Below are 26,652 nucleotides of genomic sequence, written 5' to 3' on the forward strand. Positions count from 1 at the left end.
CTGGGCCAAAGACTGGGTGCTTCCCAAAGACTTTACCCCTGAAAAGGAGAAGAATGAATCAAACCTCACAGTTTTACAGTGCAAAGAGACAACAGGAAGGCCCACAAAGGCAGTACCACAAAAAGTCACGTTGTTCCCACTTCTTGTTTGCTCCCTTTCAAAGTGACATTGTCCTCATTGGGGTTAAGGGAACAGCTTTAATCCCAAGAAAAAGTATTTAATGGACTACCAGCAACTGCTTAGTGTTCCTCAGGGTTTATGAACCTCAAAAGTTGTATCAAATAAGTATCCACAGCAGGTGGTCTCTTCCCAGCAGGAAGGAGCCTCCAGGGAAAAGGTCTCATTCAAGTATATGGATTAAAAGGGGGAATGCAGAGCGGGAGAGAGGTTTTGAAGACTGAGAGCCTTTGCTAGCAAACCTCGGAGCCAGTCAGGACTCTCCCTGAGTTTGTATGCTGAGGGCTCTGCCTCATGTTCCTGGGAAGTCTGAAGCCACGGCAGCACTGGGACAGAGCCAGAATGGCTGGCCAGGATGTATCCTAGCCAGCCCACTCCAGATGAGAGGACGCTGAGGGAACAACAGCCCACTTGAGCTGCACATGTTTGCTGTCCCAGCTAGAGCTACCCAGAGAACTCTGCCACCAGAAGCTGCACCTCTGATGGCAAGTGGGGAAGAACGGGCAGGTCTCCTCATAGCACTTAAAAGATCCATTTCTGCAACTGTCCAGTGGCTGATGGTGGAGCAGGATAACAAAGCGAGCCAAGGTGAAAATGGACACAGAAAAGCAACTTGGCCATCTCCAGGAAATTGAAGACTACTCGTTTCTAGGGGAGAAGAAAGAATCAAAATTCTAACTTTTAAACAGAGCATTCTTTAACATACAGTCATTCTCCTCAACGTAAAGGGAAGCTCAGGGTGCAGGGGGCCCCCCTGAAGAAGTGCCAGCTAAGGACCAAATGTGCTGGACTGACCCATGTCAAGGAGCTGTAAATCAGACTGATATGTGCTGTTTGCTCCCATGCTGGAAGAGCAGTGGGGTTCATCCCAAATGCTTAGATTTCTTCTTAGCTGGGTCAGTCTGTTGCAGGAAGTGATTTGCAAACACTCAAGCTGAGTAGCACCAGGTGACATCTGCAGAGCTGCACTGCTGGGTTCAAGCTGTGGCCAGGAGATAAGCAGTGCTGATGAATGAAGGTGTTTTATGGCTCTAAATTCCCTTACTAGTTTACTCTAGGCAGGCCCTGGTGTGCCAGTGAATGAATCCTTACAATATCACACAACAGCATTAAAGCAAAGAGATCACACAGCACTATGCTATTTACTATGCTTTCCCTCTCAATAATGTAGCTGACCTTTCTGTCTGACTGAAAAGCAGCAGAAGACTTCACGGGGTCAGGATGGTTAACCTAGATTTTTGTCATACTGGCTGCATTTGCACTAATGCAGGAGTCATGGGGAGGTAATGCCTATTGCCCACCCAGTCCCACCATGCAAGGCCAGCGAGGAGCAGGAGATCCACAGAGCAACTTCTGATACCAAGGGAAAAGCTAGCAGGGTTGGTGAGGTTTCCTTAGCTGCCCCCTGACCCTGCTGCACTCTACAAAGAGGAATTCCTGCTCTGCTGGCTGTGCCAGGGACTCAGTGCCAGGCTTTAACCTGGAATGGTCTGGGCACGCTAGGTATGGAGTCCGTGGTGATCTTCAGCCCACAGCACTGGTCTGGAGGGCTGCCCCTTCTGCTCCCTCTGCCTGAGTGCAAGGAGCTGTTGGGGCACATGGATTCAAGTTGTGCAGTCTGCACTGGTTGTCCCTTTTGCCTGCAGATCTGAAGAGGTGCAGGAACCCTCAGCAAGCTTCCTTTGCCCACCTGAGTGCATTCATGTCTTAAATCACTGGGGGAGCATCTCAGTCCATGAGAGTGGCCCTAGGAAAGGGCCAGAAAGAAAATGTACATTCAAGACAGTTTCAAACAGAAAGTTTGCTATGAAATATCCTAAATAAGAGGAAAAAATACACATATGGTCACAAATGAACTTAGATTAAAAATCAGGGCCACCTCTTCCTCTTTGTAAGAGCCTGAAGTCGGAATTAATCTTGCTTCCTCAGATGGGCAGACAAATCCAAAGCATTTAGACCAGAATTAAACAGCCCTGATGGCACATTCTCGCACTGCATCCATGTGAGTTCGAGAAGGAAGCGGCAGGCACTTTGAAGTGCTTTTCAGGAAGCCCTGCTGAAAGAAGCTTTCTGAAAACAAGTGCTGCAAGGCTGACTGTTACCACCAGCTGGCAACAGTATACATCCAAAATCGGGCTTTCTCCAGAGGAAATGCTCACATAAAAACTCAAGAGAGATACTGCAAGCAACGGTATTGTAAAGCTTAATGAGTATATGGAATATTATTTGTTAGGATACTGGGAAAGAAAGGCATAAAAGTCAGATTCCTGTCTGCCATATTAACGATAATCAGGACATACATTACTAAGACACAAGCTCAAAGTTCCTCATGTGCCAATTACGTCTCAGCTGACAGTGGTGGCCACAGACAGTATGTAACCGCACATGAATGACAGCAGAGAACACAGTGACCTGGCTACCTAGATGTCCCTGAAATCCCACCAAACTCCTAGTTCTGCCACACATGACAACGCTGACTTGCACCCACAGACCTGCCCCGGAGCAGTGATGAACCGTGATCAAAGCACACAGCACTGCATGTCAGCACACCTCTTGGTCTGTGCTCTCTGTCTGGCGTTTTGCTTTCTTTCTGGTTCTGCTGGGGGCTGCCCCACTTCCTGCTGTTGACTCCAAAGCTCATCCCTTATCTGGATTTTGGTGGTTTTCTTTCAGCAGAAGCAATAGCTCCAGTTTGCATACTAAGTAATACACAAAAAGAGACAAACATTGATTAGATTAGGTTTTACCTATGATTTTACCAGAGACCTGTGCCTGTCTGTTTACTAGGGAAAGCAAGTTTTCCAGCACAGTTCATGGCCAAACCTCCCTTCCATCAGCCCTCCTCATCCCAGACATTCAGCATCAGTTTCAAGAGTAACAAGTAATGCAGTAGTACAGCACTTCCAAGGAGGAAAAGTTGACTGAGTAGCTATTGCAGGGACAGTCTTAGTCTTAAGCTTTCTGATGAGGACTCCACACTGAAGTAAGCTGTATTCAGAGAAAGCCATTGGAAAAAAAAATCCCCGAAGGTGATGCTTCAAAGAAGCAAAATCAACATCACCAATGTGCTTAGAGAAACGGAGATCTCTCTCAGGGGTGAATGCAGCTACAGCACCTGAGATATAGCCCACATTGTTCACAGACTATTGGCACTCCACCTAGCTCCTCTTTCTGAAGTCCTCTTCATCTCTGCTCTCTACAGCTGAGAGTGCAATAAGCATTTGGGCTGCATAATAGGTAGCCATGATGATGAAGCGTGAGTAGGGCACAGGAAAACAGAACTTGTTAAGTGCAATGGTCAGATCCGACACCATGAAGAGCATCGCTCCGATGCAGGCCGAGAGCTTGGTCCATGTCCAGAGGTCGTTGCACAGCTGCACGCCGGCGACTGCTCGCCAGCCCATGAAGCCAATCAAGGCAATGTAGACAGCTACCAGGTAGGTGAATGGGCCTGAGAGGTAGGAGTACAGGAAGGCGTAACAGGAACTGGAAACAAGGCCCATCAACAAGCCGGCTTTGAGGTCCAAAGGCTTCATGCCAAAGGCTGAAGAGTACAGGATGTGTGTGATGGCAAACATCAGCAAACCTGGAAAGACGCATTGACATAGCAAGCGTGACCTTTTGTCAGCGACTGGCAGTTGGTAGCAGAAGAAAACATGTAACTATATTGGGTTTCAAATACACCACAACAAGCACAGGCTTAGATGTCCTTGTAGCATTACAACTAAACATTACCAGTGGGAACCATACTGACCACTTGGGATCATTTTAACATAAAAATCTGTTCATAGGAGATAAGCCTTAGCACAAGCTCCCACCCTAAGAGAAAAGCCCAGCACATACACAACTGCAGCCAAGTACAGCTTGTTGTGATGCAAATGTTTTTCTTGAGAGGCCAGATGAACTAGGCTGCTGCAGAAGGAACAAAGCTTGTTTTTCAGGTGGTTCCTCCTCCCCTGCTTTGGACAGAAGGGTGTGAGCAAGGCAGACCAAAGATCAATCCCCTAACTATCCAAGTGTTTTTGCTCATTGGCCACATGTGGAATAGGAAGGCTCGAGTCAGAGCAGTGTAGAAACAAAATGTGAAAAAGATACCAATCCCTCTGAATTCAGACGAAAAGCCTGACAGTATTCAGCCACAAACCCAAAGGCTCTCAGGGACTAAATCTGGCTTCTACTCCATCTCTGCCCACAGCTAGGAGAAACCTAAGCTGGACAGAAGCAGCTGGCATATTCCAGGGACTGCACCAGTGTGATCTGCCAACAATTTTATGGCTATTTGCAAGATTCAGATGAACCTTTGCTGGAATTAATGAGTGAAAATAAAATGCCAGATTCTCTTTGAAGTATTGGTACAGCTGCTGACTACTAGCTGTCGTGCCAGTTGTAGATAATGGGCCCCAAACTGAGTCCAGCTCCTCTGGTCCTCTGATTTTCAGACCCACACATGGTGCAGCTGCAAGCCGTCCAACTTTATCCTGGCAGGGTTATTAGAGTAGCTGGAAGTTTTCATGCAGCTCTAAAGCATGAAATGGAGAAAAGGAATTGGGAAGCTGAGTCCTCCAGCAGGACACTTGTTTACATTGAAAGCATGATGCTGTGGTATAAAGGGCAGTCACTAAAACCACCTGCTGGCAGACATTTCTTCATCCTAATATTTGAGCAGCTGAGGCAGCTCAAAGGGAAAGTGTCTCCCTTAGCCATGGTGGGATGAGAGGGGAACCTGCAGGAGGGAGGGGACTGGTGGGAATCTGGTCTCCGAGATCAGTCTAGAGAAAATGGACAGTGAAAAGGGGAAGGAAGTGCAATGGGGGGCAATGAGAAGTTGATTTTCCACAGAGCTATTACACATCACGGGCTCAGCACTGAGGAAACCAAGGAGGGATTTAGGATCAGAACTGTTTATAGTGTTACAGTACAGGGAAGGTTAGAGCCCTGGCACAGTAAAAAGAAGGTGACTTTGCCTAGTAGTGAGGAGTGTTTTTTCCTTAAGTGGCATTATATGGAGAGTTGTGGGATGGGGAACTGAAGAATGTGTTGTCCTTCATGCAGGCAGCTGGCAACAAGGAGAAGGAGGAGAGGAGGACAGGATGTGGCAGCCAAGCAGAAGCCCAGAAAGGTAGGAGGAGTTTTGTGATATGTGGTGAGGCTGGTCACAAACAAGGGAGTCAGCTCCCAGGATTGCTCATTCAACACACATAAAAACGTCAGGAACTGGGGAATCCTGTGACAGCTGCACACGGAGTGGGGGTGCAATTCTCTTGCATTTCTCAGCCTTTGGCTTGACCCCCTCAACCACATCAGGTAGGTAAGACCTACTTCTCTCTGTCCACTTCCTTCCCCTGGGGTTTCCTTTCCTCTCCATGGCCCTAGAGTTTCCCCTTAGGCTGACAGTAGGGCTTTTTTGCTAGTCCCTGTCTCCTTCATCAAACACATAAATTGTTTCTAAGTGCCTGCTGTCAAAGGAGATGGATGTTAACACTGTAAAGTATCTTCTGCAGATAAGACACTAGTCAGAAAACAGCGTGTTATTAGCTGACTGAAACGGCAAAAATGAAAAAAGCCAAGCCTGCCAAGAGCAGTTTCCCAGGCTCTCACTCCCCTGTAAAGTAATGAACAAATGTCCTTTTACAAAATCATTGTCTCAAAAGCCATTCAAATCAGCCCAGTTCCCAAATCTTTTTTTTTTTCCATCCCAAAAGCTGTAGAAATTGAACAGAAAGCACATTTCTCTGCAGTATTTCCTCTTATTCTCCTGAAATTTCAAATTCCCACAAACAGTGTCAAAAGGTTGAATATTGTCAGCTGTCAACAACAGTGGCCTGCTGAGTTTTAAACAGGAGAAAATACCTTTGGCAGGAGAGGTGGAGAATGAAGTGGGGTGGTGCACCTTATCTGCTAACGGCTGAAACACAACTGTTAACACCTCACTACAGAAGATGGTAACTTGGATTAGCACAGACTGAGGCAGGCAGGACACAGCCAGAAATGTTTTCAAATGCTCCAAGACAACTTTTCTTCTCAATAAGAAGAAAAACGTGTCTAAGCCCCCAAATCAACACTTCTCAGTTGTGAGGCTAGGGTCGGAAATACGACTTATTTGCAGATTAAAGCACGTTATCTAGATATGATAACTGATTGACAGATAGTGAATTGCTGTAACTGGTTGACCTTCCTCTAGTGCTAGACTGTAGAGGGAACTCAGAGACATCCCAGCTATGCGGGAATGGAAAAGCTCAGAACAGTCCATGTGTACAAAAATTATGGTGAGAATCAGGCCTTGAATGTTTTCCAAGCCACAGCACAAGGAGCAACTCCAGGTGGCAAAACAGAAGCACAAACACTTGGGCTGAGGTGACTTGCTCCATGCTGGCTTACCCCTGTTAGAAGGAGGCCCACTAGTGAGAATGCCAACATTCAGCACGGAAGGGATGCACCTCAAGAGAAGGCTAGAGCTCCTCAGCAACATGCCCAGATAAATCCAATCCTCAGGGCCCAATCTAAATCCCATCAAAATCTGTAAAGGACTTTTAATGAGATTGGGATAAGCCCTTGGGAAGCAGAATTAAAACCAGATTCAGAGCATTTGGCCTTTCGGAACTGGCATTGCACACACTTCCCTCTCATAAAGAAACAACTGTGGGAATACCAGAATAAAACCAAATACTGACCTCATGAGAGGGGAGAAAATAAGCCTTTGACTTTCAGAGCTGACAACAGCACAAGTCAGGAAACTTCCCTCATCTCATCTCATTTTGCAGTGGGACAGTCACAACAGACAGTTAACAATGGGTGTTATATGAGATCCCTGTGCTAGCTGAATTAACTTTAGAAACCCCACCAGTCAGTTTAGTGAAGGACTTAATGCTGCTGATTTCTTGTGACAGTCCAAGGTCAGAGAGAGAGTTGCTGCAGGCAGGTCCAGTGTGGCTTTAAATGATTAAATCATTATGTTCTAATCTGTAAACTAGTAAAATAAAACAAGCTTGTTTGCTCTGAGAGATCTTTCTGTAGAGAAGACAGGTCACTCGGGTAAGATTTGCCTTTGATTCCCCATTATTTATATGTCTTGCAGCACAGACATGTCTTGTACAACAGGCTGCATGATTCATAATGATGAACCTGCAAGTAGGACAAGATTTCTGATGTTTTAGTTTCTAACATCCACTTTCTGACACCTCCCCCAGGCTACAGACTTGTCTATCAAAACATAAAGGTCCTCTTCACCTACTCTGAACTGGGGATCTTTGCACCATGTGTCCTATTTCTGATCCTTGTAGCGAAGGGCTGATAGATCTCCTTGCAGAGACATAGGAGGTCCCATACAGCTTCCCACAGCTTCTTGGGAACTGTAAAGTGCTATGAGCATTTCCTTCTCTTCCCCAGGGATTCTGCCCATGCCACCTTCCCACCTCCAGCCAGCTAGTATGCTGTGAGCACATGCCAGGGAACCAAACCTGTCCCAGTTATCTCCAACCTCAAGAAAACCTCAAAAGAAAGACTCATCCATGCTGTATGACTCCTCTAACCATGATGGATTTTAGCCAAAGGATGAGTGATTCCCACTGCCCAGGGCTTAAGCTAGACATTAATAAACAAAACACATGGCCCAGCAGCTCATAACTAAATAAAAAGGGTAACAGTTGGACACTGTGCCATCCCTCTCTGACACCGCACTCACCGTGAATGAAGTAGCCCTGCTCCTGCCAGATGAGAAAGGCATCTCCCAGTGCTGAGAATATGAGTCCTGCTAGGATGCGGCTGGCACTCTGGTGTGACACTAAGAAGTTAATTCCATGAGCCAGAAGGAAAACCCACAGGCAGAAGATGGGCAGGCATTTGATGAGGGCACTGAACCAAGAGGGGCTGGAAGTTGGCAGCCAGAGGACAAAATAGACACAAGTGGCTTTAAAGAAGGGCACCAGCTTGGGACCTTCACTCTTCACCTAAAAGAAACAATAATTAAAAACAGAGAAATTAATGGGAAGATTTCAAAAGCATCAGTGTGATAAACTGCACAACAGAACTGTCTCTTTCTGAAAGCTGCTCTTGCATGTATACTGTCAGCCAGAAGCATTTCTACCCTGCAAAAGCCTGGTTGGGCTTGACCATGATCCTCAGCCTAGACCACTGTGACCCTCTCTGCTGAAAACACTTCTTGTCTGGCAGGACGGGTCTTGGATGGTGGAGATGAAGGAAGTTTTAGATACCTTTTCTCATTATTTGTTCTCTTAAAAACATTTAGGCCATCAGTCAAACTCCTTTGGTGATCCTTGCCACCTATCCTGTGTTTAGACTAATGCCTTCTATACACCTTTCCTGCAGCTGCAAAAACACTGTACTCCCCAGGAATATCTCAGCAGTAAGCATGTCAGTAAAAGTGCAGATCTTCCCTCCCATTTTGGCAAATCCTCTTGCTTAGCCAGTTGCAGATTACACCAAGGATATGACTTTTAAGCCATTAACTCTCCTGCCCTGTAGCCTCATGCCTGGAGCTTGCTGTTGGCATCACCACATGACTTCAAATAGCACCACACCGCTCTCCCAAGTGAGGATGTCACTTCCTCAGCTGATTAATACCAACATCACGTGTGGCTTTATTCTAGCATTACACTAATAATATACTGCCCATATTGCAGGAAATGTTTTGACTCAGGGCTCTATTGTGTAAATCCAGACAAAAGAGCAGCATGAGCAGTAGGCTACTCATAACAAAGCCACAGCAGAGGCAGGGCACAGAGCTACAGACTCCACAAGCTGGGTCTGCTCCTAACACATATTTACTTGAGAGCACTCTGGACAGTGATAATATGCACACTGTGTTCACCTGCCCTCCTATGCCACTTCTGTATCAGATTTAGCCGAGGTACACAGAACTCCACATGAGAAACAAAGCTATGATTTTATTTTCTCCTTACTGTAGCTGAGGGCCAAAACAAGGAGCAAAGGAGAAGACTTACTACTTCATGTGCCTGTCTGAGCTATGTCCTGGGGTATTTTATAAGGCCTGTTTCCTCCTAAGGAAGGAGCTGCAGCTAAGGCAGTTCAACCTCCAGAGCTCCCCTGCAAACCAGGGTTCACTCTCAATCTTCTCATTTCTTTGGTCAAGCAAGATTCAGCTGCTTAGTATCACAACAACTTCCCACTACTCAAGCCCAAAGCACAAAGAGGCCTCATGCACTGGAGGAGGACAAGGGGAAATTTGGAGGCATCAGAGCTGGCATCACACTGCAGAGTCCATCAAAATCTGAGCAATCATGTGTGACCCTCTGGGATTGCTTATCTCACACAAGGAGCCCGTGTGCCAAAAACCTGCAAAAGAAACACTGTTTTTTGTTGGTTTTTTTTTTTTAATCACTTGGCCCTGTTTCTGCTTCCTGCATCATGGGACTGCCACGAGACAAAACCAGCATCCATCTTCCTTTGATGCAGTGTGCTTTGGTACAGACACCTAGGATGGCTGAAGACTCCACAGCAAATATATCCATGGTTATGGTGCTCTGTTAATAAAGCCTAAACTCACTGAAATTCAGGAGGTTTTACAGACACAAGCAAAGAGAGGCAGGTGAAGCTGGAAGACAGAGGCAGAGGCAGTGGAGGGCATCTTCACATGCAGTATCTAAAAAAGGAATGTGATCTCTGAAGCAGCAAGACCATAAAGGGCATCCCAAGAAGACAGTGCATTCAAAATTGTTCTCACATCTGATGGAAATTTCCCTAGCATATCAGCAGTTTCTTGGCAGCAAGGTATTTAATTATACATTATTCATAGGCTATTGCCAACACAATCTTTAAACACTCCATTAAACAACCAGGCTACACAATTCACTCACAAAAGTACATCAGCAACCCGTTAACTTTCTTGTATTACATGGGAAGCCCATCAAGAGCCCTCTGCTGAGGCTGTCTAAATTAATCACCATTTACCACTTCATGTCTACATTAGGAGAATTCTGGCAACAAATAACAAACTTGCAATAAAAGTCATAAAAGCCTACATAGTCTCACAGCACTGAGGGTGCCTGGGAACTGTCATACATGGGTAGTATCATACAAGGGAAGAGTGAAGCCGAGCTTCGCTCTCCTTCAGACCCAGCACCTTGCCCTTCTGAAGTGACATCAGGCTCAGACTATCCAAAGCCAGTGCCTGCCTCCAGCTCTGCCTCTTTCCCTTCTCTTTTTAATTAAAAATGTAGTTGATCGCATTCATCCTTTCGCAGTTGTAGGCAACAGATGACCGCGCTTCTGGCAGGGTTTGCTCTTCTCCTGCATCACTTGTGGAGCATCCCCACCATGCCATAACAAGCCTGAGATCTTCAGCATGGAAAACTAACAACCTTCAGAGCTACAAAGTGCAGAATAATTTGCAGCATCATCAGTGCTCCAGGTCCCTGTAAGTCTCAGCTAAGGTAGGTAGGTAGTTTTGTACCTCTGAAGACAAAAGTTGATGCTGAAAGGTATAGTTCAATTTCAGCCTTGCTTGTAACACGGCACAGAGACACTGCTAGAAGCATACAGGAATATATTTCAGTTAATAAACAGAGGAAGTTTTATTTAATACTTCATATTAAAAGCACAACACCTACTAGGAGTGGTTACCATTACAGTCATAGCTTGTCCTCGCCTGTGTGTATGCATGATGAGACAGGTTTTAATTACACTTGTCATTTTCCCCAGGCACCTTGCCTTCCTGAATATAAGACATGCACTTGTGCAGAAAGATTATGTGTGCTTGGTAAGCTTAACATTTCTATTTCTTACTATTTGAATGGGCATTTCCCAAGCCCAGCCAGCATTATTTTAAAATAATGGCTTGTATTATTTCCATCCTAATAATAATTAAGGAATTTTTCAAGCACAAGAGGTCAGATTCCAGTCTCAGTTCCTCATTCGTATCCCTGGAATTAAAGTGTTACAGAGTTCTTGTGTAAAAATAATATTGTGTCTCTAGAAGGGCTCCAGGCTTCTCACCATTAACACTTTGCTCCTTTACCTTTTTTCTACAAATATGTTTCAAATGAGTTATTTCCAAACATGCCCTTCCCCATTACTGAACACTGAAGATTATGAGAGGGCTCTGAACAAATTGAGTGCTCCGTGAGGGATGCTGCTTGATGAGACAGAGGTACCTGCAAAGCTGGGCAGCACATTCTGCTAGGATAGTGTGGCACTGGCAATACTTGAGAGAAGTCTCCCAAGGAAAACTGAGGCAAGCAGCGGGTGATGCTGGGGGGTTGCCCTCTGTTTGGATATGTGGCTAAGGCTTATGAAGAAGTGATGGGTCAAGCTGCCACCTGGAAGACAAGTCAAGGCTGGTATTGGGAAATCATGTACCAACATGAGTGTAGGCTGTGGCTTGAGAAAATGCAAACACCTAATCCATGACCGGACTTGGCTATAGCTCAGGAAAGGAACATTATTTCTTGGCTGCATGGATAAATCGCATCAGACCACTTATCTGTTGTGCATCTGTGTCTCAAGAGACAGAATTTGAGATGGGGCTGTGCTGTGGTGCTGGAAAAGGAAGCACTTGATGCACGTGACAGGATCCTTTTTGCTCAGGTATGTGACTGTCATTCCTTTCAGCACGGTTTTGCCATTTTGTTACAAATCCTATGGCATTTTTGTTCCCACTTCTTTTCCCACTGCTGATTTACTTTGTGCTGAAATGTAGTACAGAAAACATCTTGAATAAAATGACAAGAGAGTATTTCCAAGTTTTGAATTTCTAAACTGAGCATAATTTAGAGCATTTTCTTAACTGCTATGCCTACTAAGTTACTTAGAGTCTTTAAAAATTAGTTTAAATTGCTGTAAAGCCACCATCTCTGTATTTGTGGAGTTACAGTAAAAGTATCATTTCTTAAATTATCTGTATCCAACCAAACCCAATGAAGCCCTCCAAGGCTTAGGCAGACTAGGAGGAAGTTATATCCTGGTTCTCACTGGGAGATTTTAAGCCAGATGATCTCCAGAGGTCCCTTCCAACCTCAGCCATCTTGTGATCTTCAGATAAAATATGGTATTGGCACATGCAGCTCTCTGGAGGCCCAGGGCTTGGATATCCACCTGTCTGTTAGGGATTCAGGTTTACAGTATTCCTTCTTGTTTTGTCTGTTCTCATTCTGCTCCAGTTTGAAATACTGCTCATTTCCTTGTTGCTGTTTCAGTGACAGATGACACTATCACATAAGTATTCCAGCCATGCTGTGATTTGGTATTGGTGTAAGATGTCTTGAGAGGTTAGGCTACCCGATGAAGAAACACAGTTACAAAAGTGGCAGACCTGAAGAAATAACTGTGGGTAATAAGGACTGACAAAATTTCCCAGTGTGCAAAATACAAGATGGAGCACACAAAGAAGACCAAAAGCTTCATACAACGGCTTCTAAGCTATATCCACAAGTTTGTTATTGGTACCTCACAGGGGTCCCTGCTATGCTGCACTAGGAGATGCTGATGATCCATGTCTGTATAAGCCAATATTCATTCCATGTACAACCTGGGGAACATCTGTGTTGCTCCTCAGCAGCACAGCCAGCCTGTTCTGACTGCTGCAGGCACATAACCAAGACAAAAACTTTACAGCTACCTCCACAGAGGAATAAGCTGCCTCCATAGAGGAATGGCTACATTTGTAAGACAGTGCCCTGACTTTCTTCAATGTTTTGGAGCCAGCTGTCTGTATCTACATCACAAGTGGAATGAAGAAAATCCAGCTGTCACAGGGAAGGAGGCATCCTGCTCCTGAGGTATAGAAGAATGTCAGTAGCTCGTTGCTTTGAAACGCTAAAGACAGACAAAGTTCACTGTTCAGAAGCCTCACACTTGTCCCAGGAAACAATGTAGAGTATCAAATAATGCTCTTCTCTTCACAAGTACCCTAAATCAGCCTGCACAAAAAACGAGCATACAGCCTCCTCCAGTTACCAGCTGTGTGCCAGCCTGCTGTGGGGATATGGCTGAAGTCCACTGGGCTGAAAATGCTATTTTCCAGGAAAAGTGTTTGAAAAATAATACCCCAGCTATTTCACTGAACAACACTTGAGCACAGCTGTGTGCACTGGCCAAGAAAAGCTGGGTCACTGTCCTCCACCCATCCCTCCCGGTGGCTTTGGCTGGCTGAGTACCATTTTGTGTATCCATGGCTGGAGCTGCTTCTCCTGGCTTTCAGCATCCTTCATCATTGGTTCTGCCCTACTGTGACGATAGTTCTTATCCTCACTTGTGTGCTGATAAATACTTGTGTGGCTTTGTTGCCATGCAAGCCCATGGCACATCCTTCTCATTCCCCAGACTATGTAGCTCTTTTCAAGGCTGACAATCCCCTGTGCACTTTGAGTCACAGAGGCAGAGCTGCTTCAATCACAGCTAGGACAAAGTATACTTACGAGCAACAGGCTCTCCTCTACAGAGCAGCAGTGAACCAACAAAATTTCCCAGTGAGCCAACACAATGAGCCTGAGACTACAGAAAACCCATGTTTGTGCTTAACCAAAATGATTAGACAATAAGGAAAAGCCTGTGTGTGCACAGATCTTCACTCGAGGCAGCCAATTGTCCCCTGAATTTAGCGACCCATCAGCTTTTGCTGAACCAAAAAGGAACACAGCAGTGCTGGGCAGATCCTGGCCACAAACTCACATGAACTGACTGCAAAGCCCTATCTTCCTTGGCTTGCTTGTTCCTGGGCTTGTAAACCATGTTCCCACCTTTGCTCAGATGGTGCCATATCAAGCTTTCTGAATATATACATGCTGAAAGAGAAATAAAAGAAGGAATTTTTAGGCAGGTGGACAGATGTGTATGTGATAGGGAAGATTCAGCTGTTTGGTACCTAAATTCACCATTTACATCTTCCCTATCCTGGGTGGATGCAGGAGCTGTCACAACAACCAGCACTGGTGTGGGCCATCAGAGCAAAGGCTTCCGTGGCCATTCTGGCAGCTCAGCTCTGCGTCCCTCCTTGGCAGCATGTGGAGGTGAGAGGAGGAGGTGGATAAGACATAAAGGGGCCACCCAGTCCGCGCTTTTCACTCCACTGAGTTGCTGAAATATTAGGACTGGCTGGGACAGCCCCAACTGGTCCAGTCTCTAAGTGTGGGTGAGTGCAAAGCGCTTCAGCTCTGCTCTCCTGCAGGAGCAAATTGCTCCTGGAGGAGAACTGATTGCCTTTTGTCAAGGAAGGCACTGGCCTATGCATGCCCCAAGTTGTTCCTGAATAAAATTATGATAAAAAGTGCTTGTTTATGGAGGGTGGTGAAGAATTGATTAATGAAGAACTGAACCAGCCAATCAACTTGCCTGAAATACTGTGTTGGTGCAACATATTTGTGCAATTAATAAGAGGGTTTATGTTTGATTTGAAGGTGCCATGGGCCAGGCATTCAAAGCAGGTGGCTCCTGAACAGGCTCCAAATGCTGCAGGAAATTCAGGGTGGAGACAAGATTGTAGAGGCTCCATCTCAAGTGGACTTGTAAAATAGCTAATAAATCACCCACAAGATATATGTTTAGAAGAGCGTGTGTTGATAATCCTTTGTCTCCATAGTGCTTATGCCATGCAATGAGTTTTGCCAGGTCTTGCAGCACTTCATTGCAGCTACTGGCATTCACCAGCACAACTCAGGGCCTCCATTTCTGTGACAAGGGTAATGCAGTGAAGCTCAGCTTGTGCTTGGCTGTCTAATCAGACCTGTTTGCAAGGGGTCAGAGAATCACGGTTTTGTTCCACAGGAGAGCCTCCATCATTCAGTACAAGACAGAAGTAACAGGGCTCGGCCTGAATGCTTCCCACCTGCAAAAGGACCAACCTTGAGCTCAGCCACGTGTGGCAGGAGCAGCGTGTCCAAGGGACCTTATCCACCTGCAGGATCTCTTCAACTCCTCCTGCAAAATAAGGCTGGGTTTGGGTTCTCTCATCCCTCCCTTCACTCCAGCCACCTGGATACCCTCTTCCTTCCCCCTGTTAATCAAAGTAAGCTGCAGATGCACTTTCCAGTTTTCCAACCCAACAAGGATTGAGAGCTAGAAATATTCAACTTCTTTTCCGTAAGACCAAGCTATGGCTATTGCCTGAAAGTCCTTGGGTGGTGAATTTGCTTCCCAGTTCTTGGCATCAGAAAAGTTGCCCTTTGGTGGAGGCACAGGGGAGCGGGCAATGGGTGAGCATTAATCAAACTGGCACCTAACATAGGCCCCTGTGTGAGGCTGGGCTGCTCCACATACAGCTGCACACAGAAACAAGAACCACAACAAAAATGTTCATTTCCAAGCCAAAAATTCTGCCTGACTTGCAGCCACCGAATGTCCAGATTAACCGTGGCGGGGGATGGAAACCTAGCAGCATAGAAGATAAAATGTTCCAGAAGAGCATCTTGCTCCTGGATACAAGAAAGAAGGGAGGCCATTTGGAACAGCAGCTTCCCCACAGCTGCCTGGCAGCAAGGCACGTGCCTCCTGACAGCAGGGCGACGTTGGCCTGCACCAGTCTCTTCCAGGGGAAACCACAGCTCCGGTCCCTGCAGCGCGGCAGCACGCCTGAGCACAGCGGGGGCACGGCACAGCCAGCGAGTGCTGGGAAGGGGACGTTTTGTACCAAGCCAGCTGCGCAAGCACGTGAGCGAGGCTCACCCTGCCATGGGAGTGACAGCAATGCGAGGCGGCAGACGCGGCTGCTGCAAGGGTCTCTTTCCTCGTGTTTGCTCTCCAAGTGTGATTTTTCCACCACAGGCTGCTGTCTGTCCCTAGCCACAGACACTGCTCAAGAGAAGTATGTGCTACCCAGTGCTTTATCTTAACCATGCTGTGATCTACTACCAAACCCCAATCATCTGTATGGGATCTGTATTGATGGATATCATACAGATGATATGGGAGTAAATTTCTGAAGGGAATTGTCTAGGATAGGTTTTAGGAGAAAACTGCACTGAACACACAATGTATGAATGATATTTAAGTAAATGGCTTGAGAAGGTAAAAGAGAGAAGGCAAGCTTTGTGGCCTTCTCCAGAAGATAACAAAATAGCTACAACAATGAAACCTTGTGCAGTGATAGGGAGGGATGTAAGCTAGCATAGGGAGAAGTCACAAAGAAGAAACAGGAAACACCTTTGAAAAACTCCTTGCAGGAGACCTCAGAAATGTTAAGGGAACAGTCCCACAGCAGCCTAAAATAGAGGCAGATGGTTCTGGAGCCAGTGAAATAATCCGAACCACATCAGGACATTGCATGTGCCACAAGTTGCGTCAGAAGCCCATTCCTGCTTCTTGCCTTTTAAACCATGACATTGCGCAAAGCTATTTTGAGACACTGATCCATGTTTTTTTCCTTTAGCAATTAAGGAACTAACAGCATCCATAAAGGTATCTCCTGCACTGAACAGAAGAAGAAAACATGTTAGCTCAGCTAATGGCAGTCAACAAGCTATGGCAACAGTGTCTCTGGTACATGCTGCTATGAGGCAAAGTGGGATAGTACTACACCAGCCAATACCTTACTTAAAAAGTCGCTGGGGTCGCCTTTGTCTTTCCTGGACTGCACAGAAGCATTCAAGATAGTGAAGCCTTTCATTAGCAGTATTAACTGATATTCATTAGCAGTATTCATTCATTCATTAGCAGTATTAACTGATAAAGATCAAATTACAAACACATTTCACCCTGAAGACTCAGCTTGGGTGTATGTAGTTTTGCCAGGACTTGTCTTACTGGGTTGATTTTGTTTGTTTCCATTACCAAGCATCATCTCTCCTATGTACCAGACTGGCACAGGACCACAAGCAGGGCTACTTCAAAAACCTTTTCTTAACCTGTGGTAGTAATGATTGACTCCACATCTGTAGCAATCCTGTAGCTGTCAGCAGTATTGGAGACTTCCTTCTGAGTACAGTCAGCAGTGTATCATTTCCAATGACTAACAGTATTAAGCCAGTCTAGAATTCAAACGTCTTTGCAGGGCTGTAGGAGCTGTCACAGGCTAATGCTTTCAGGGTAGTCCACTGGGTCTCAGAAATAAAAGCAAAACAATAGCTTTTGCCTGCCAGCATCTTATCTCAGAGCAAAGACTGCTTTTCCCTCCTGGGATTCCAGATCTTCCTTTACATGTAGCAGCAAGCAAGCCTCCCCAGACATTTCATTGTTTGTAACACTCACAAAAGAGCCCCTTCCAGATGTTTAAAAACCTGAACCACAGTGGGTCAGTCTTCTCATTTTGTTTATCAGAGCTGCATTGCTGGCACCTCAAGGGCATACACCCTTCCTCAGGGAGCGAGATCAGGTGGAGCTATGTTCCCCAATGCTGCCCAAGACCTCAGGAGGATGCTGTGAAGCTGCAGGGAGCTTTGGGAGCCAGCCAGCCAGCAACCTGAAATGCCCAGTCAGGGGCTGTCTCAGACAGTTCTTATCAGGGTGGGAAGGGGCATTTATTTGGCTTGTCACACTAAAATCCAGATTAAAAATGTCTACTGCTTATGGAAAAGCCTCCACAGCTCATCTCGGGTGTGGTTTCCAGGCTACAAGCACACATTCTCAGGAGACTTGTCATTATTTATATCACACTCCTCTGTGAAAGAGAATGCAGATCTCTGTCACTCAGGAAGCAAACAGTGTTAGGATTTATGCTACTCTAAGCATTACCTTGGGGGAGCTGGGTAAGGCCAACATGCTGGCTGTGGGACACAGGGCCACAGCAGAAAGCAAGGCCTGTTGCCACAGACAAGTGCCACACACTGACATCTGCTCCACAAGCTGTGTGGCAAGGGGGGCCTCCCTCCAGTCTTTCTGATATGGGTGCAGACCCAAAACAAAATGCCGCAGGGAGAACTGTCAGTTCCTTCCTTGTCAGCACCAATGGCAAGCCAAGCCTCTAGGTAATAGCAATGGGGGGTTTGCACACAGTGTTTTGTCCCCAGGGCTGAAATCCACCTTTTGCCTTCCCTTTCCTATATCCAGCTTTTTTGTACCCCACAACCCATAACATTTATATACTTGTTGGAAGGCCCCAACCACCTCATTATTTGGCTGCAGCAGAAGGGGATGCACAAAAGAATGGGCACTCAGGAGAAAGGGGCACATGCTCTACCCTGTCACATGTGGCTTTTGCGGTAGGAACTGGTATTTTGGAAGGAAGAAAGGCACTTCCATCCAGAAGTGACTTCTTCAGCAAATTTCTTCAAGAGTGGACTTCATTTTGCCTACAATCTATGGGGAATAATGCAGGTCTAAATGAAAAGTGTTGCAGGCATTGTTGTCACAGCGCTTTATGATAACAGCTAAAGAGCCACTGGTGTAGCACAGAAGACAGGTGGCACGTGACAGGCTGTACCAGCCCTACCAGCCATTCCCAAACACATGCCAAGGCTGAAACCATCTCCAGCACCCAAAAGGTGCTTTTGCAGCTCAGCTTTCTGGCTCACACAACAGATCCATGCACACCTGGCAGGTGAGGTTTTTGCAAAAGCGAGGGGAAGGCAGAACTCAGAGGAGGGGAAGGAGGCTGCCAGTGGCTTGGAGAGCTGGCAGCTCTACACAAGAGACTTGTCCTACAAATCCTTGTAAGGGGCTGCAATAAGATCAGCAAAACCTGGCAAAAGCAAGCAAGGCTTGTGCTGGGAAACCCAGGAGGACAGCTCAGCTTGTCTTGTGCCTAATGAAAAGAGGAATGAAAAGCTCCACTTGAGAAACACATCCTGCAGGCTGAAAGCTTGTGAAACACTCATGTTAAAGAAAATGAGAAAATAGTAATGTACCCCAATAAAGCTGTGGTTTTAGAGAGGTGCCACTCTGATACCTTATAAAAAAAGCAGCAGCCCTCCTTATGTAATCACGCGACGAATATGCTTAAGGAGACAGCAGACTGTAAGGTCAAGGTTTGACAGTAGAGCTGCAGGTTTTATTTCCAATATCTATTTTCATGTCAAGATGGTGTGCTCTGGGCAAGTCAGTACATGAATTTGGACTTTCCCAGCCAATCTCAACAGATATGGAATGCGCAGGTACAAACGCTGGCCTGTGCAAACACTAATGCACACAATCCACAGGACACACACTTGCAAAACCCCTGCTGTAATTGGGCTGTAAATATAAATCCAGATCATGCTCACAAATGAGCCTGTGGCTGTGTATCAGTGTTATGCCCTTTATTTTGAGGGTGCAAGTCCGCAGGTGCATGGGACATTAGCCCAGTGGAGACTTCACAACGGAAATTAAGTCCTAAACTTGTCATCATGCTCCTTTTATATCAGGGTTGCAGGAAAAGCCATGAAACTTCTTTAGTTTTTCCTGCAATGCAGCACAATCTGCACTGCTGTCCCAGCAGCCTTGGTGGCTCTGATTTGTGCTGTAACAAAACCAAAAGACACAAGCAAACAGTGATATGGCAACCAAGCCATGGTCTCAGCCAGCAGAAGCCCTGTTCTGCTGAAGCCATGGGAGACAAAATGACTCACATCAAGCTGACGATCTGCCCTGTGTGTCTAGTATGTGCTGAAAATGTGCAGCTGCTTAATGTCAAACTTACCCTCAGTCTCAAGCAACGATTCGATCAGAGGTTATTTGCAACTAGCAGAAATGCACCCATTTTGATACATAATCTGAAATTTAATGCTTGATGCCAAACAGGGCCATATTGTCTCCAGAACTGGTTCTGGTGAGGGGCAAAAATTGCCACCATTCTCATTAGCAGGCAGATCTGCAACACAACAGTCAACCTGCAACACTAAATTAATGCAAGAAGAGACACAAGTTGGACTTAATGCAGAGAGAAACTGCCCTGTGCAATTCAGGATCAGAGGCTGTGGTGTGTGCCCCCAGGCTCTCTGCAGGTATCTGAAATCCTTCCCACCATAGCACACTTTCAGTCTTCCAGGAAAGCTCTCACTCAGCCTATCTAACACTTTTCAGCTTTGGTGGCATGTAATCTCCCAGACAGTTTTGTGCTCCATGTCACCTGGATACTTGTTCACATTCAGCATTGCATGGAGGGATGCTCTAGACTGAGCACTTGTCACACAGAAGCCTATCATTAACTTAAATGCTATTTAGATTGCGGCAGTTTAAGATATGGATATAGAAAGGGCGCCAACAGGCTGGAAGAAGAGAGAGCTGTCACCTTCATTTTGAGCATGCTGCAATAAGCAAAACCTACATCTCTACTTGTAATGACAAATGTACTGGGCATTGTATGACATAAAGGGCAGTGGAAAAGTTAAGTGCCAGTGTAACAGCCACTTAGGTCTTCAGGAAGGAAGGGAGTTATATAACTAATAATCTTTTTGCTGTTCCAAAGTTTGCACATGCTAGCAGAAGACAGGTTCCAAATGCCATCTTTTTCCAAGAGTCTAATTTCACTGGAGTTATTATTTCCTCAATACTGCAGTTACACAGACAGAAAGATAACTTTGCCTCTTCTGCCGTACTTAGTGTTTTGGATATAGATACTAGAACAAGAAGAGAGAATGGAAGAAATTATCTCTGTCCATTCTGAGGAATTATGTGTGAGTACAGGCTTCTGAACTTGACCCACAATCTTCATGCACAAAGCACACTTTGAACAACAGAAGCGTGCGACTTGAGTGACTTGACATTTGAGTTAATGAAGCCTTATAATCTACAGCACTGCCTGAAGCAGTGATTGGAGCTAACTGCTTAATGCAACCACACTGGGACACTTTCTAGCCTCCAATTTCAGTTAGCCATATCTCAGCCCACCCTCTCACAGCAACAGCTACAGCAAAGAATGTCAATGTCATAGCAAGAATGCACAAGTTCAGTCTGAAAAAATAAATCATGGCATGTAACCCTATGCCTAGGCTCTATCTGGCACAAATCAGCACAGCTCTTTGCTCAGTAGGAACAAAGCTTTTAGGCTTCTCCCAAAAGGTGTGACTGACATAAGTGTTAATAAGATGCTGCTAGGCTTATCTAAGGTGATGACTCCCTCTCTTACTTCACAGAGTTCAAATGTTTAGAAATCTTTTCTATAATTAATTTACATTTTTTATACAAATGCCATATTTCCATAATTGTGGTGTATAAATGTGCATGTTTATAAGCTTCCTGTGTAATAAATCCCAATTTATGAGGTATTTAAGTAATGGGGAAAATTACTTGAAAGCAACATGAAAGCAACAATGTTGCATATAAACAAAGAACAAATAAAATTACCCTCTCTACTGTGTTTCCTCTGACTTAGATGGGTGCTAACACTTTATTAATTGATGCAGAAATAATACATCCTCTATTTAAGAAGCAAAGGCTGAAATAGTTCAAATTTGATCTGGCTTTCTTGTTCTCAACAGCAGTTTGAGCACTTCCTAATAATAAACCCTTAGAACTATGCTTAGACCTACTACTGCTACAACTGCCCATAGAGCAGACTATCTAAACAGTGTGATTTACATCAGGTTTCTACACTCATTTGAATCAGTGTGGTTTGGCCCCTCTTCAGAAGCTCAAACAACATCTACCCCATTCCCCAGCCCTATTCAGTATTTGTTACTGGTAAATACCTTTCCTGATCATACCCTTCAGGATTTTCACCCAGGGTTTGTAAGTGGCCTTCATTCTCCCCCATAGTGACATCCTGCATCTTCCCAGGGGGTCAACAAGGACTGTTCTCAGGAGGGTTGCTGGCTGCTTCCCAACTAATGGGGACTGTGCCAAGGGCTTGATGTGTTTGATGCAGCCGAAACAACATCTTCTTCCCCAGCCCAGCTATCTCTGTTTAAAGATGCAAATACAACAGAGTATAAACGGGAAAGGATAGAGATTGTTAAAATACAGCTTCTATGCAAAAACCTGTCCCATACAGGGAGTTTCACCTCTCTCCCACACATAGGATTCTGTTAGCCCAAGTAAAAGTCATGTGCACAGGGGATGTTGTAAGCAAGACCTCATAGTTCATCTTGCTCAAAAAGACGAACTGATACCACCTATAATTGCCCCCGGAAAGGCCTATTCTCAGCTAATTAATGTCTTTATATTTCCCATGCCATGTTTTTTTCAAGTGGTTACAAAGCCCTGTGCTAAGTTTAGCCCTAACTTTAGGGAAAAAAATAGCATCCCTTTGAGCAAGGAACATTATGTAATTGCCAAAACAACTGTGTGTCTCCAGGGGCATCTCCTGCACACCTGTAGCCCTGCAATCACAGTGCCTGCTGGGCAGATATATCCTAACGGCAAGGGCTATCTCCCACAAATGCACCCTAAAAGCTGCTTAACCAATATCAGGAGGGAAAAAACAAAACCAAAACAGGACAAAAATCACTAACAAGACAGTCTTAGAAAGGGCTTTAACTAAAATGGGACCACTGAGGATTGAGCAAGAACAGAATTAAACCTCATAGAATCATAGAATAGTTTGGGTTGGAAGGGACCTTTAAAGGTCATCTAGTCCAGCCCCCCTACAATGAGCAGGGACATCTTCAGCTAGAGCAGGTTGCCCAGCACATCACATCCAGCCTGGCCTTGAATGCCTCCAGGGATGGCGCATCCACCACCTGGGCAACCTGTGCCAGTATTTTACCATCTTCTTTGTAAAGAATTCTCTCTTCACATCCAGCTTGAATCTCCCCTCTTTTAGTCTAAAACCATCACCCCTTGAACTATCACAACAGGCCCTGCTAAAAAGTCTGTCTCCATCTTTCTTACAGGTCCCTTTTAAGAACTGAGTTAATAAGAGCTCTCCAGAGCCTTCTCTAGGCTTAACAACCCCAACTATCTCAGCCTTTTCTCACATGGGAAGTGCCCGGTCCCACTGATAATTTATGTGGCCCTTTTCTGGATCCTCTCCTGCAGGTCCATATCTTTCCTGTACTGAGGGACTCCAGAGCTGGAAGCAGTACTGCAGGCGGGATCTTGCAAAACAGAGGGGCAGAATCACCTTCCTTCATCTGCTGGCCTTCTTTGCACCTCACATATCCATGAAACAAATGAACCATTTATTAGTACTGCTTTCCAGCGGCAGGCTCCCAGCATACATGGCTTCATGCCGAAAAATCAGCTCTTAATCAAAGCAGTATCAGGAATAATAATTTGTAAGCAGGATGCTCCTGCTTGCCCAGCAGAGTAAACAGTGAAAGCTTCCCTCCAAGGTGACTTCCAGCCAGAGTGAGCATTGCTCACCAGCTGGTACAGGGCTGGCAGGCGAATGCATCTTCTCTGCCACAGCCCAGCACTATGCGTGTCTAGACTCTAGCATCAGCAGGACCCCAAAGCTTTATGCCAGCTGAGGACCTGGCATAATATGTTAAAAGGTATTTTAGCCCCAGACTTGTTTATCTGTGGGCATGCTCCCCACACAGCACATCCAAATTGTGCAGCATCACGGACAGCAGCTTGGCTAGCTCTGCACAATGATGAGGTCTCTCCTTGTGCACAGGGCAGACGTGCCAAACCCTCCAGGCCATGATACATGCCTGGCAACCAGCACAAACAAGCAGACCTAGCCACGATCTCTCCATAGCTTCCTCTTCATAACCGATGCCTCTTTGTGTGGCTTTTTCCAGCTATCAGTTGTACAGCAGCCCTGGAGCCCACAGTTTCTGATTCTCATTACAAGAGTGTCCTAAAGAGGAAAGAGGGGGACATAGAGGAGACCAGGCTGCATGTAGGTAGTCAGGGCTATCTGCTGCAGTTATGTACAAAGTCCATTGCTTTGAGAAGAGGAAGCAAAATCATGTCACTCTCAGCTGTGCTCTTCTAGTGTCCTCCCCGCTGAGGCTGATGCTACAGTGTACTGGGAGAGGACATACATTGTAGACAAATCAACTCTTCTGGCTAATTTGATTATGCCTCAGGTGCTGCCCACAAAGACAGCATCCCCACCATGTGTCATAGCAGTGACAGCCATGCTGGCTCCAAATAGCTGGTCTATCTCTGCATGAAAAGGCACTGTGGTACAGAGATAAGGCCTGGGCCCCGGGGGTAGCACCTAGCTGTGGCCAGACCCAGTGCTGTTCCCTTCAGCAAGTGACCCTGCGTGTCACCCCCTGCGCAGCTCCAGCTGGCAGCTGTGCACAGGCTGCACCCCGTTCCTGGGCAGCGCACGCTGATACACAACTCTGTTTCAGCCTGCCCTTGGCAGAGCGCAGCACAGCCGGTGCCAGAGCAGCACAGTGAGCTCTTTCGGAGAAACAGTGATGTGAAAACACACTGAAGGTGATGTGCAAAGAACTGCTCCTTAACAGACTGAAGGCTTGCAGCTCCTTATGAGCTCTTTGGAGGATCAGACACCCTCTCCTCCTACCTCTACAGCCATGGCAAACAGCTGCAGCTCTAGTCTGCAGCTGCCAGTCTTATCATCCCTCCAGCTCTCCAAAGCTTTACACCTGCGTTAGTTGCATTTGGTGAAGCAAAGAGTCGGTATGTCAGAGATGCAACCAGAGCAAAATGAGATTTGTCACATGCCAAAAGGGCAAATGAAGAAAGCAGAGGGTTTTTTCATATTTCTTCCCAAGTTACATTCCTAAATTGTAATTTCTGGTGTAGGCAAACCCAGTCTGAAGGATGCATACCCTCCCCAAACCATACTCTTGCTTTAGTCCTTGCCACCTCTCAAAGCTCAGTTGAAATATACTCTGCAAGACCACCCTGATTTACCAGCCTTAACAGTGAAGTACTGCCTCCTGTGCATTATGGAACAAATCCTGCCAGGGTTTGAGCCATTCCGGTATTGTCCCAGCATAAGATTTTAGTTCCAAGGTATACATATGCAATTCACTATAACCGAAAGCATTACTTAAGGTTGACTTTAGCTTATGGCACAGAAACATAAAAATACCAGAACCTCTTTAGTTACTGTTGAAAGCACACATACACACCCAAAAAAAGTTTGGCACTACAGTGTTACAATCTGCAAGCTACTTCCCTCTGTCTCTAAAGATAAAAGTCACCCCAAGGCTGCTGATGGACTTACCAGGTACATGTTAATAACTGGAGGAAAATTCATCTTAAGTATCAGACTATCAGCTGCTGTGCGGAGCTGGCAAAGCAATTTGAAAGTTCTGAACCCTAGCTTTATGAGTTGGGAACAGGGAAAGGACGAGATTTCTACCGGCAAGAGAGGCCATTAACTGAAATATTTCCAAACAGGATGACAATGGATCCAGTAGTAGCTGTTCAGTGCTCCAGCGAAGCACCAGTAAACTTTTCCCCAACAGTTAGCTCTCCTTAGTTAGTCTGCTGGGATACTCAGGCAAATCCCTCACCCTCTAGAAAGCGGAACATGCACAGTAGCATGAGTGACAGCACAGCTTCCTTGCCATTCTCACTGAAACCACTTTCTCTTCTTTCAGCGCTGGAACACCCCTCCACACCTTCACCTGCAGGGCCAGGATCTGGCATTGCTGGCAGGAGCCAGGGCTACTTCAGTTAACCAGCTCTGCTCCATCAGCCCAGCTGCGCTGCTATACACGTCACCTACTGACAGGACGGCGGCAAGTCCCTACTTCATTGCTGGTCACATTAATTAAGCATCGTGACTCCCCCATGAGACAGGCAGGTGACACCATACCTGCCTCATGCCATTAGATGCCGGGAGTGCCAGACTGGCTTGTCTGGGGCGACAAGGTCCCGGTGGGAGGTCACGCAGCCTGTGGAAGGGTCTGCCCAGCGCGGTGGCCGGCAGCAGCCTTGCCCTAAGCCGTCACCTGAAGCGCAAAAGCCATCTCCGGATGGTGAGGCGGAGGTGCCTGCAGGGCGGGGAGGTCGCGCGGCCGGAGGATGCTCCCGGGCCCTGCCGTGGGGCGAACCCAGAAGCGCTCTGTGCGTAGCAGATGCGTTACGGGTTTGGTACACACAGATGTGGAGCAGGAGCGGGCGGGCAGCGGGGGGGAGGCGCACCGCTGGAGCAACAGCTGCCGGAGCGCGACGAGAGCACAGAGGGGACTGGGGGCGAAGGGGAGGGGGCGTCCTTCAACGGCGGCTGCCTCACAGCCGGCAGCGCAGCACGCACCGCCCTCGGGGGCAGCGCCGCGGGGACCGGCTAGGGGACAGCGGCGAGGAAAGAGGAGGGAAGGGGATAGCACCCGGGGAAGCCATGGCACGGGACGCGGGTCCCGCTCCCGCCACCCGCCGCGCGGCCCGCACTCACCACGGTGACGGGGGACACCATGGCGGCGGGGCGCAGTGCTGGTGGTGGTTGCGGTGCTGACGGTCGCGCTGGTGCTCCCGCCCGCGGTGGTCCCGGTGCCCGAGCTGCCAACCGCTCGCTGCCCGCCGGGGCGCTTTTTAGACAGCTGTGACGTCACTGGAAGGGGGCCCCCGCGGCGAATGCGCTGAGGGCAGCGGGAGGGGGCGGCCCCGGCTCAGCCCCACCCCGGGCCCGCTGCCGGACGGGCGCAGGGCTCGCTCGGCCCCCGGTCGCCGCCTCAGTGGCGCGGCCCGCCCCCTGGCGCGGCGCTCGCCGGGCAGCCGCCAGCGGCTGGGTCCTTCGCCGCGTTCCCGCCCCGCCCCGCCCCGTCCCGCCCCGGGGGT

General features: G+C 46.9%; 1 protein-coding gene across 2 annotated transcripts; it reads right to left on the minus strand.

The window, feature by feature from the left end:
• Positions 1 to 2,913: 2,913 nt before the first annotated feature.
• On the minus strand, positions 2,914 to 26,343 carry TMEM86A (transmembrane protein 86A). 2 transcript variants are annotated; one of them, XM_061342538.1, is made up of 4 exons: positions 26,270 to 26,333; positions 25,691 to 25,826; positions 7,859 to 8,123; positions 2,914 to 3,763 (listed from the first exon to the last, which is right to left on the minus strand). In XM_061342538.1, the coding sequence occupies exons 2-4, from the start codon at positions 25,697 to 25,699 to the stop codon at positions 3,336 to 3,338; spliced, it is 702 nt and encodes a 233-aa protein (XP_061198522.1). In that variant the 5' UTR covers positions 25,700 to 25,826; positions 26,270 to 26,333; the 3' UTR covers positions 2,914 to 3,335. The 2 variants fall into 2 exon arrangements, with proteins under 2 accessions (XP_061198522.1, XP_061198521.1); XM_061342537.1 differs by lacking the exon at positions 25,691 to 25,826 and having other exon boundaries at positions 26,270 to 26,343.
• Positions 26,344 to 26,652: the final 309 nt, after the last annotated feature.

Source organism: Neopsephotus bourkii, unplaced genomic scaffold, assembly GCF_033783945.1.
Source record: "Neopsephotus bourkii isolate Nb327-2 ecotype Australia unplaced genomic scaffold, CSIRO-AGI_Nbou_v1 NB_1792, whole genome shotgun sequence".
Taxonomy (NCBI): Eukaryota; Metazoa; Chordata; class Aves; order Psittaciformes; family Psittacidae; genus Neopsephotus; species Neopsephotus bourkii.

Bases quoted from the DNA above. Each gene is read 5' to 3' on its own strand.
- TMEM86A (XM_061342537.1), bottom strand. From the start codon at position 26,290: ATGGTGTCCCCCGTCACCGTG. The intron at 8,124-26,269 runs GTGAGTGCGGGC...TGTTTCTTTTAG, and splicing joins TGGTGTCCCCCGTCACCGTG to GTGAAGAGTGAAGGTCCCAA. The intron at 3,764-7,858 runs GTGAGTGCGGTG...GCGTCTTTCCAG, and splicing joins GCAGGGCTACTTCATTCACG to GTTTGCTGATGTTTGCCATC.